Consider the following 12,245-nt stretch of genomic DNA (forward strand, 5'->3'; position numbering starts at 1 on the left):
CCTTCTTTATGGTCCAGCTCTCACTTCCATACATCACTACTGGGAAAACCATAGCTTTTACTATACGGACCTTTGTTGGCAAGGTGATGTCTCTACTTTTTAAGATGCTGTCTAGGTTTGTCATTGCTTTTCTCCCAAGAAGCAGGCGTCTTTTAATTTCGTGGCTGCTGTCACCATCTGCAGTGATCATGGAGCCCAAGAAAGTAAAATCTCTCACTGCCTCCATTTCTTCCCATTCTATTTGCCAGGAGGTGATGGGACCAGTGGCCATGATCTTCGTTTTTTGATGTTGAGCTTCAGACCATATTTTGTGCTCTCCTCTTTCACCCTCAATAAAAGGTTCTTTAATTCCTCCTCACTTTCTGCCATCAAGGTTGTGTCATCTGCATATCTGAGGTTGTTGATATTTCTTCCGGCAATCTTAATTCCGGTTTCGGATTCATCCAGCCCAGCCTTTCGCATGATGAATTCTGCATATAAGTTAAATAAGCAGGGAGACAATATACAGCCTTGTCGTACTCCTTTCCCAATTTTGAACCAATCAGTTGTTCCATATCCAGTTCTAACTGTAGCTTCTTGTCCCACATAGAGATTTCTCAGGAGACAGATGAGGTGATCAGGCACTCCCATTTCTTTAAGAACTTGCCATAGTTTGCTGTGGTCGACACAGTCAAAGGCTTTTGCATAGTCAATGAAGCAGAAGTAGATGTCTTTCTGGAACTCTCTAGCTTTCTCCATAATCCAGCGCATGTTTGCAATTTGGTCTCTAGTTCCTCTGCCTCTTCTAAATCCAGCTTGCACTTCTGGGAGTTCTCGGTCCACATACTTCTTGAGTCTTCCTTGTAGAATTTTAAGCATAACCTTGCTAGCGTGTGAAATGAGTGCAATTGTGCGGTAGTTGGAGCATTCTTTGGCACTGCCCTTCTTTGGGATTGGGATGTAGACTGATCTTCTCCAATCCTCTGGCCACTGCTGAGTTTTCCAAACTTGCTAGCATATTGAATGTAGCACCTTAACAGCATCATCTTTTAAAATTTTAAATAGTTCAGCTGGAATACCATCACTTCCACTGGCCTTGTTATTTGCAGTGCTTTCTAAGGCCCATTTGACTTCACTCTCCAGGATGCCTGGCTCAAGGTCAGCAACCACACTACCTGGGGTGTACGAGACATCCATATCTTTCTGGTATAATTCCTCTGTGTATTCTTGCCACCTCTTCTTGATGTCTTCTGCTTCTTTTAGGTCCTTACCACGTTTGTCCTTTATTATGGTAATCTTTGTACGAAATGTTCCTTTCATATTTCCGATTTTCTTGAACAGATCTCTGGTTCTTCCCATTCTGTTGTTTTCCTCTATTTCTTTGCATTGCTCGTTTAAGAAGGCCTTCTTGTCTCTCCTTGCTATTCTTTGGAAATCTGCATTCAATTTCCTGTATCTTTGCTTGCCTTCTCTCCCCCGCTATTTGTAAGGCCTCCTTGGACAGCCACTTTGCTTTCTTGCATTTCTTTTTCATTGGGATGGTTTTAGTTGCTGCCTCCTGTATAATGTTGCGAGCCTCCACCCATAGTTCTTCAGGCACTCTGTCCAGCAAATCTAAATCCTTAAACCTGTTCCTCACTTCCACTGTGTATTCATAAGGGATTTGGTTTAGATTGTATCTTACCAGCCCAGTGGTTTTTCCTACATTCTTCAGTTTAAGCTTGAATTTTGCTATAAGAAGCTGATGATCTGAGCCACAGTCAGCTCCAGGTCTTGTTTTTGCTGACTGTATAGAGCTTCTCCATCTTTGGCTGCAGAGAATATAATCAATCTGATTTCGGACTTCCGGGTTGGCGCCATCGCCGAATGGCGGACTCCCTCCGAGCTCCGGAGGGAGCCTGCTCGGCAGGGGCTGGGTTCTACCGCGCCGGCGACGCGGGGACCCTCAAAAACCATGGGCGCTGAAACCCATGGGCATGGTGACTCGGCGGGCACCGTTTGCGCCCCCCCGACCACGCGAAGGAGCCTTTTTAAAGGCTACGGAGTGGGTGACAGGGGGGTGGTGGTGCTGTGAGTCCTCCGCTTCCCCTGCCGAGTGAAGCCGCATGCCATTTGGCGGAGAGCGCTGACTTCTTCCATTGAAAATCTGGACTTAAAAGAATAACCCGTGAGTAATTGGAACTTGGATTAAAAAGGGGAACAATTTTTTTCCTAAATTCGGAGCGAGCGGGGGAGGTGCAAAAAGGAAGTCAGCCTCCCCCCTGTTGTAGAGGAGCTAAAGCAAAGGACCAGACAACTAAGATCGAGTGCAACCTTCTTCTTTTTTTGATAAAGTTATTAATTTCGCGATGGAAAATTATAAGCTGGGCTGGAGGAGAAAAGTGGAATGTGAATTAAAATACAACCCCCCCCCCCCGAAAAAGCCCGGGAGCAATCCGTGAGAGCGCCGGGAGAGGAGAAATACAGGTTTTGACAGCTGTCAAAGGAGCTGCCAAAACTGAAGAACAAAAAGAGAACTTTGTTACGAGGACTTTGCTGGTTACATTTGTTACAAATTGGATATAAACTGTTTAAAACAAGGAATAATAAGTTACTTTGACTGGTGGGTGTGATCGGGAAGGAAACTGAGTTATTATAATCCCTCTAGAGGAGTTGTGGGTCATTACAAGTATTGCTGGCATGGAATTGGAATCGGACTTTTTATCTCCTGGGAAACTGCAGAAATGGAACACTATTTTGTCTACAGAGGTCTACACACTAAAGGAGACAATAGATTTATCTATTGAAGAATGGAAGGGACTTGACGTAATGTTTTGTTCCTGAATAACAAAGCCTCTGTAGAGGAATTACAAGCTTTTTGGAATTAGAACATTTGTGCAGGAGAGCAGGGGGGGAAAAAAAAGAGGAGAAGAGAGAACAACAAGAACAACAAGAATAACAAGAACTGGACAAAGTTGGAAGATAGACCCCTTCCAAGATTGGACATTCGAAATCAAAGATGACCAAAAGACGGCTAAGACTATTAAAAAGACGGCAAAGCGGACTGGTGAAGGACTATGGCTTAGATGTGGGAGCTCCAGGACGACAGTAGACATTGACGGACATTGGGAACGCAACCGGGAAAGGGGGGAGGGAAATTTGGAATCCAAAGGGTGTTAAATTACATTTTATTCTTTTTTCTATTTTTTTATGTTAATCTGTATTGTATACTAAAGAGGGGAACTCGTGGAAGGGAACAGGTCGATTTTAGGGGATGGGAAAACATTCTTTAAATTGGGTTAATGATAATAATTTTAAAACTTGGGGTAAGAATTTGCTGAATCTATTTTAAAGAATTGGAATACAAGAGGGGGAGGGGAGGGGAAGTCCTGGAAAGATGACATTGAAAATAAGGCCTTAAATTTGGATGTTTTTCTTTTTCGTTATATTTGAAAATTTTTAATAAATATTATTAATATATATATATATATATATATAATCAATCTGATTTCGATGTTGCCCATCTGGTGATGTCCATGTGTAGAGTTGTCTCTTGTGTTGTTGGAAAAGCGTGTTTGTGATGACCAGCTTGTTCTCTTGACAGAACTCTATTAGCCTTTGCCCTGCTTCATTTTGAACTCCAAGGCCAAACTTGCCAGTTGTTCCTTTTATCTCTTTACTCCCTACTTTAGCATTCCAATCCCCTATAATGAGAAGAACATCCTTCTTTGGTGTCACTTCTAAAAGGTCTTGTAAGTCTTCATAGAATTGGTCAATTTCAGTTTCTTCAGCACCAGTAGTTGGTGCATAAACTTGGATTACTGTGATGTTAAAAGGTCTGCCTTGGATTCGTATCGAGATCATTCTATAATTTTTGAGATTGCATCCCAGTACAGCTTTCGCCACTCTTTTGTTGACTATGAGGGCCACTCCATTTCTTTTACGGGTTTCTTGCCAACAGTAGTAGATGTGATAGTCATCTGAACTGAATTCGCCCATTCCCATCCATTTTAGTTCACTGATGTCCAGGATGTCAATATTTATTCTTGCCATCTCATTTTTGACCACATCCAACTTACCCAGGTTCATGGTTCTTACATTCCAGGTTCCTATGCAATATTTTTCTTTATAGCATTGGACTTTCCTTTCACTTCCATGCATATCCGCAACTGAGCATCCTTTCGGCTTTGGCCCAGCCGCTTCATCAGCTCTGGATCTACTTGTACTTGTCCTCCGCTCTTCCCCAGTAGCATGTTGGACACCTTCCGACCTGAGGGGCTCATCTTCCCGCGTCATAACTTTTATATGCCTGTTGTCTTTGTCCATGGAGTTTTCTTGGCAGGGATACTGGAGTGGCTTGCCGGTTCCTCCTCCAGGTGGATCACGTTTGGTCAAAACTCTCCACTATGACCTGTTCATCTTGGCTACCCTGCTCGGCATAGTTCATAGCTTCTCTGAGTTATTCAAGCCCCTTCGCCACGGCAAGGCAATGATCCATGATCACTGTTGTTTAGTCGTGTCCGACTCTTCGTGACCCCATGGACCAGAGCACGCCAGGCACTCCTGTCTTCCACTGCCTCCTGCAGTTTGGTCAGACTCATGTTAGTAGCTTCAAGAACACTATCCAACCATCTCGTCCTCTGCCGTCCCCTTCTCCTTGTGCCCTCAATCTTTCCCAACATCAGGAACTTTTCTAGGGAGTCTTCTCTTATGAGGTGGCCTACGTATTTGAGCCTCAGCTTCACGATCTGTCCTTCCAGTGAGCACCGTGGAGATACTGAATAATTTAACAAGGGTCCTTTACCACCCTACGAGCAAATTTGTCAAAAGCTTTTGTAGTCTCAAATCCACTTCATCAGAAAAATTAACCAATAAACTGAAACTGACATGGGGACAAACAGAAGAAGACGCCTTTACCCAGGTATGGCTCCCCTTTATCACGTACACAGCCCAACAAGACAATGACAATAATCCACCAACAGAATACAAATCAATATGGCTAACCTGATCCAAAACAGCCACTCACCCCACTCACACATGAAAACAAAGATCACCACAGCCAATCACAAACAAACAACCACACCCTAGGCCAACCCCAACCTCTCTCACCACCAAAGGAACACAAGTGAACAGCACAAGCAACGCTGACACCAAACCCTACATACATTAATCATAACAGAAACATCGCCACCCGACCCCACCCCCACCCATCTTCCCTCCCTCCACCCCTTCTCTTTTTTTCTCCCCCTAATGTCTCAACAAATGAAACAGATTTGTAGAAATGTTACATGGAAAAAATATGAGAGACATTACACTTACTTCTGTAAAACAAGGAAATATTTAATAATAAAAAATAAAACTTTTTTTAAAAAAATCCACTTCATCATATCTGTGTTACTGAGTGTGCTACTTGATCTATGAAAGGGTGATTCTCTGACTGCACAAAGATCTTAGCAAACTGTACTGAATCAGGCCATTGGTTCACCTAGCTCAAACTTCATATAGTTTACAATCAAGTTTTCAGACAGCCCTACTGAGATTCCATCAATTCAACCTGGGCCCACAGAGCTATGGCATTTCCCTTGTCCTGCTCCCCACATTCTGATTATGAATCTCCTGTATGATGTCTAGAAGCCTAAAAAAACTTGTGGGCACTGAATTAATTGCCTCATTAACATCTTCAGGTGCTTTTGAGAGCTGTAAATATCCCTCAGTAATGTCACTCAGTTCGGAAGAGGATTCACTCCACTCAGTGAATGAACCTGGTGTATAAAGAAAAACTACCAGCTCTCCATTGGTTACATAAAACATGGGAGTAGCTGTTTTTTAAGTCCTCTTCCAAACACAAGAGTTCCAAGAAATGCACGTAAAGCATAGCTCTACAGCAAACTCCCGCTTGCTCAAAGGTACTGTATGTAATTGTCAAGTGGGCAAGAGGCAGGAGATATAGACAGGTTGTAGGTCCGAGCCTGTATCAGGCAAAACAAGAATCATTTGTCAGGGACAGAAGTCATTACAGTGGTACCTCAGGTTACAGACGCTTCAGGTTACAGACTCCGCTAACCCAGAAATAGTACCTCGGGTTAAGAACTTTGCTTCAGGATGAGAACAGAAATCACACGGCGGTGCAGCAGCAGTGGGAGGCCCCATAAGCTAAAGTGGTACCTCAGGTTAAGAACAGACCTCCAGAACGAATTAAGTTCTTAACCCAAGGTACCACTGTATTTATAAACTGTAGAGTCAGGGGAATTAGGGGAATAGCAGTATATTTGCACTGGCCATCCTTGGCTGTGGTAATAATCCTTTCAGAAGTTGCCTGCATCAACTTTTTGTTGAAAATGACAGTTCTGTGTCTTCAGCTATATTATATCTGACACAATGACCTAGTCCACTTAGAACATCAATAACATTTGTACTTCCCAGCACACTATTTACAGCTATCCTAAACTGAAAATACTTTGCAGGCTTCCCTCTTCCATTAGCTGCATATCATAAATATATCATGAGATAATTATTTCACCTTCCTTTTGTGATGAAAAATCAAGACAGATCTGGACAGAAAATGAGCTGACTTTCAAGTATATATGAGGGTCTTTTACACTGGGGTGACTAACCCAGTCCACGAAGAGGTTTTGGGAGACCCCTGAGAATCCCAGCATAATTCTGTAGCTGCTTCTTTTTTACAAACAGTGGGTTGTGTGTATGCGTGTGTATATATGGGTGTGCATATATGTCTTAATCTGGGTAGATCCATTGAAATCAATGGACCTAAGTAAGCCACATCCATTAAATGCAATGGGTCTCCTCTGTTGATTCCCTTCACTTTTATTGTTGTTAATTACTTTCATTGGGCTTCTCCAAGTGCCTTTGGGCCCTTTTTTAGAAGTCAACTGGGGCTTCCAATCTCTCCTTTCCAATCTTTTTTTCTTCTGTAGCTTCCTCTGGGTGCTATTAATAAAATTTGTTTTGAGGGTGTCCTAAAGAACAGAAACCACAGCTCTGCAGAACAAAAATGGGCACATAGATTTGAAGCTCAGCCTTCTCAGTCCCCTAGGAATTTATGATCTGTTCAGCTGCGTAAGGAACCGTGTACATTTCCCAGTGCTAACACATTATGAAATGCCACAGCCTTGTGTGAGAGTGCCAACATTCCTCATGCAGTATCAGAATAAATGCCTCATTCAAAATACTCGGCAACTGCAGCTTCTACTGCCGTGCCATGTATTTGTGAATTACTATCTGTGAGTCACACTTCCTTCGGTCACGCTCCAAGTAGCACAAGATGTACATCAGCCTAAATAAAGTTTATACACTTGATGATGAAGCCTGCTGTGTAATCTTTTTCTCTTACCCAGTAAGCCTTGGTAACAGTAATGGATTCTTTATTGAATGAACAAATCAAAGGACATTGTAATGTGTTATTATTCTAATAATATTTGGCAAATATCCTAAGTGTATTGAATGCTTTAGGTACATTATGCCAATAATCCTGAGAAGAGGGGTGGCACTTCTGTGCTGGGTCAGATCAGGTGTGCCTAGTCACTTCAAGCAGGCTGCCAAGACCTCAGCAAAACCAATTATCTTGAAAGGACACTTCTTCTCAAACTTCCAAGAGTGTCTCTTCTTCCTCTTGTACACCACCATTGCTAGCAAGCTGGAGTGCTCTCTTCCTGTTTCTAAGCACCTCCAACCTGCTAGCAATGGCAATGTACAAGAGACTCCTCTCCTCCCAGCCCAGCACTGCAATGCAATGAGAAGTAATATCACTGTCTCTGCTCTTCAGAAATTTCAGAAATGCACAGGTAGTGTTTCATTCCCATCATCACATTGCAGTGGGAGGGGTGGTGGTGCTGTCTCTGCTCCTTAGAAAATACATTTTCCTCCCCTCCCCACTTTCCCTTTCTTCATTATTGCAGCATTTGGAGGGTCCCCTAATGATGCTGCCACAGAAGCAGTCCCAATGTCTTGCTTGTTATTTTTATTTTTCACAGTGAAGCTCCTGACAAGTCACACACACAATCTTTAATTCCCCAAAGTGCCTCACTCTGAGAAATGAAGAGGACAGGCGAAACAATTCAGAGTTTTGCTTCACCAGCAGCACATCCAATGAGAAAAGCTAACAAGAAGATGTTGTGAGAGTGGTGCTACTGCCAGCTTGGTTGGTAGAGGAGGCAACAAGGGGAAAGCAGGCAGACGGCAAGTAAGAGACCCTCCCATTTTTCTAAACTTATTGGAAGTGCTGGGGCAGCATACCCCAAAAACTTTTAAAGTTGTTTTTGGAAAAAAGTTAGAAAAATGAAAATCTCTTCGTTGCTGCCTGGTAAGAAGGGTAAGGAGAGAATGAGTTCTTTTCTTTCTTTTTGGAAAGATAAAGAAGCCCACTTTCCCCTTCTTATCAAGTTTAGTTCCCTTCCCTACAGTCTAGTAAGGAGAAGAGTGAGTAAACAGAGCAGTGCATAAATTAGTGGTGGTGTGAAGTGAAAATGCATATTTGTACAGTCTGTATGCCAGCAGTATGTATGTGACCACTTTGGCCACAACCACTGCTGGCTCGTGGCCTTCAAAGGGTTAGCTAACCTTGAACATTGCCCTCAGACCAAACCCCTGAAGCTTGTATCGTTATTGCCATAGCAAATAGTGTGCTGGGACTAAAAAAGATTTGCTTGCCTAAAGTCACTCAGTAAATTTTCAAAATTTTTCATACAGATGACTACCATCTAACTTTTTTCAAGAAGTAGTATCTTAATAAGTTTCCTCTGGGGAAACCATTTTAGTCTATAGCAGCAAAAACAAAGATGACTCTTGTGGCACCTTAAAGCAGAACTTTCCAAATTTTTCATGTTGGTGACACACTTTTTAGGCATGCATCATTTTGCGACACGGTAATAAAGTTTTACTAGCGGCACAGTTTGGAAAGCTCTGCCTCAAAGATTACTACATTTATTACGTAGCACGTTTTCATGGATCAGAGTCCACTTCATTTGGAAAAAAGTAAATGTTATCTAGGAGATAACAAATGGAACCCTTAAGTTGCATGATAGTGCCACAGTATCCCCCCCAAAAAAACTATAACCACAGTTAATCTCATGTGCAAATATATGATCTTTATTCACAGACTATACCACAAAAACGACAGATCTTATACTACTATGAAAGCCACTATGGCACAACAATATGGATCCCTAAGAATTCACTTGTTTATACAGGTTTCTCTACCCGCTCCTGCAAACCACACCCACATTCCACAAAAGCGACAGATCTGGTGAGCTGCCTTGGGACAAAAACATAGATCTGGAGCACTGATCCTCATGGGAGTTTCTAGATTTTTGACACAGGTCCTGCCACCACAAAAAACCCCACGAGGCGCTACAGGCATGACACTAAAAACATGGTGATCCACGGGTATCTCTTGCTGGTGGATGGGGGGGGGGGTGAATAACGAAAATTCAAGAGCCTTTGACTTACTAGATCCCCTTGTACCCAGACCTTACTTCACGCATCTTGTGAACCGCCCTGAGGGTATAAGGCGGTATACAAATTTAATAAATAATAACGGGCCTCTTCCTTCGCTTTTACTCCACAGCAGTCTCCTCTTAGGACACACAAAGATAACTGTATGACCCGATAACAATGAGAGTAACTTGAGATAATAGGCGTCTTTGCAGCACTCCTGTGACGCCTCCTGTGCTCGGATTAGTCATGTTGCCCCCTCCCTTTTCCCGCCTCCCGGGCGCTTCTCATAAGTCACGTCCCGCAGCGGGCGCCCGCGCTCCCTCCGCTGTGGCTCCGGAGGCGCCACGCTCCTCCCTTGCCAGAGATTTCCAGGCACCGCAGATCAGACCCACCATCCCCAAAAGGATCGGCAGTCTCCCTCTCCCTTCCCCCGCCCTTCCAGCCTCTCCGCTCCCTCATCCCACCCCCGCCAGCGGCTGACTCAAGAGGCGCCGCCAGACTGACGCAAGGAACAAATAAACTTGCCCCTTCCGCGCTTCTCCCATTGGTAGAAAACCAGGCCCGCCCCCTCCCAAACTTTTCCTGCTGCGCGGAGTTGCGGGGGGGGGGGGAGAGTGCGAGCGGGGGAGGAGAGGGGGGAGGAGAGACTCCGTCAACCGCCACCTTCCACCGACTTCCTCGTTGCCCGCCGGCCAATCAGGAGGCTGAAATGTCCACCCGTCGCCCAATCCGGAGGGGCGGCTCGGCGTCGGCGACGCGGAACGCCCGGTTTCTGTGATGTAGCGGCTGGGGGGGCGCGGCGTCATTGGCTGCCTGGTGTCCCGGCCCCTCCCGCTGAGTGTGGCGGCGGTGGGTGGGGGGGAAAAGGCCGCCTCTTGTCTGTGCGTCTCGATCTGTTTACTCCTCGCGCAGCTGCGGCAGCGCTGAGTGGGTGGCGGCAGCAGCAAGGGAGAGTCGGCAGCGCGGATCGGCACCTCGCAACAGCCCCCGCTTATCTCCCTCAGCTCCTCCGCAGCCTCCCGCAGCCACGAAGCCAACCCCCCACCCCATCCCCCCCCCCTGCGCGCGCACACACAGAGAGTGTGGGGAAAGATAAGGACCGAGTGAGGCCGCGAGGGAACTGTGGAGGGCCATGAAGACGGAGATCTCGTCGGCTGCGGGCTTCATCACCCGCCTCCTCCGGACGCCCGGCGGCATCGGCGACGAGGAGTTGCGCTGCTTCAGCGAGTCCCTCCAGGAGGCGCTGCGAGGTGAGGCGGCGGAGGATAGGGGCGCCCCCATGACTCCCAAACCTCTCTCCCGCCCCCCCCCCAGCGCCGTTGTTGTTGTTGTTGACGACGACGACGACGATGGTGATGGGCGAGTTGAAGAAAAAGAGCCCCGAGAACCCCTCAGCCGTCGCACGCGGGGGGTAGGGGAGTCGATGCCTCCCTCCTTCCACAAAGATGAAGCCCCCCCCCAAAAAAAGAAAGAGCCCCCCCAAGGAACAGAGCAGCCTCTCGTCGCTTCTCTCTCTCTCCCCCGCCCCCCCCCCATTCCCGGGTTGGATTTCGAAATATCTTTCCCCAACTCCTAACTGTCCCTGCTATGGGGTTCTTATGGACCACTTTTCCTTTCTCCTTTCCCCCCTCCCCCCCAACAAAAACCCCCACTTCTCAACGATTAAGGAGCTTAAATTCGCCTCAGTTTGAGCCTCTCCGACTTGGAGGAGGAGGCTGGCGACCTGTCTCCTTGGCAGCCCTCCTTTACTTTCAGTGATAACAGTACTGAGGTCCTCGTTGTTTGTGTTTCTAAACAGGCTCCCCCCCCCACCCTTTTGTCGTTTTCTCCTCTTCTCTGTGTTTTGAATCCCTCTTCAGGCAAGACAGCTGAAGGACGGGGACTGTGAGCCAGAGGCTGTAACTCTTCTTCCTCTTTCCTTTGTTCCCCCCACCCTCTGCAGACCATTATAAGCACCACTGGTTCCCCCTGATGCCTTCCAAAGGCTCAGGATACCGCTGCATTAGGATCAATCACAAGATGGACCCCTTGATAGGAAAGGCAGCGGGTATGATCGGACTAAGCCACGAGAGACTCTTCCAGCTCCTGCCCAGCGAATTAACTCTTTGGATCGACCCCTTTGAGGTGTCCTATCGCATCGGAGAAGATGGGTCGATCTGTGTCCTCTATGAAGGCCCTCAGCCAGCAGTGAAGAATGCCAAAGCTCTTGAGAGCATGAGCAGCTGTAAAGAGGAGTGGAGAATTGGCAGAGCCAGCCCTTCCAAAAACTACAACATGATGACAGTTTCCAGTTAAAAAAATTAACATTCCCTGTACAATGATGTATGTATGTATCCCGCTTTGATAATGAAGTTAGATGATGTAATTGATATGTTGATTTTCACCCCATAGTCATTAAAGTTGTAGTAGTACTGCCAAATTCTTTGTTTTGTGGCCAAGGGCTAATGTATAAAAACAGTTCTTTAACTGTGTACTTTTTCTGGATTGTATACTGTAAATGAAATTGTACAGTCAAGATGATTGTTTTACAGATTTATATTTTGGAAAAAAATCCTTGGCTATTTGTAATAAAAATGAAATTAATTTAAATCTTTTTTTTTTAACAATGGCTTTTAGTTGGCAGTAGCTATCCCCTACCACCTCTGCATTTATTGAGCAATAATTGGAGGGGGGGATAGGGAGGAGGCAATGTGGTTGGTGGGAATTAGAAACTCTGACCAACTGGAATTTTTAAACCTCTCTAGTGACTTGGCAAGCGCAGACTATTTCAGGATCATAAACACAGCTGAACAGAACAAATATGAATTGTCTAATGTAAATAGCCAGGCCAGCTT

General features: G+C 45.4%; 1 protein-coding gene across 1 annotated transcript; it reads left to right on the forward strand.

Annotated features, from left to right (window-relative positions):
• The first annotated feature begins 10,245 nt into the window (after positions 1-10,245).
• Positions 10,246-12,000, forward strand: LOC309335480 (protein BTG1-like). Its single transcript, XM_081850529.1, has 2 exons — positions 10,246-10,661; positions 11,354-12,000. The coding sequence occupies exons 1-2, from the start codon at positions 10,544-10,546 to the stop codon at positions 11,704-11,706; spliced, it is 471 nt and encodes a 156-aa protein (XP_081706655.1). The 5' UTR covers positions 10,246-10,543; the 3' UTR covers positions 11,707-12,000.
• The last annotated feature ends 245 nt before the right edge of the window (positions 12,001-12,245 follow it).

The sequence above is a fragment of the Podarcis erhardii genome (genome assembly GCF_964252035.2).
Source record: "Podarcis erhardii genome assembly, chromosome: 2".
In the NCBI taxonomy this organism is placed as follows: Eukaryota; Metazoa; Chordata; class Lepidosauria; order Squamata; family Lacertidae; genus Podarcis; species Podarcis erhardii.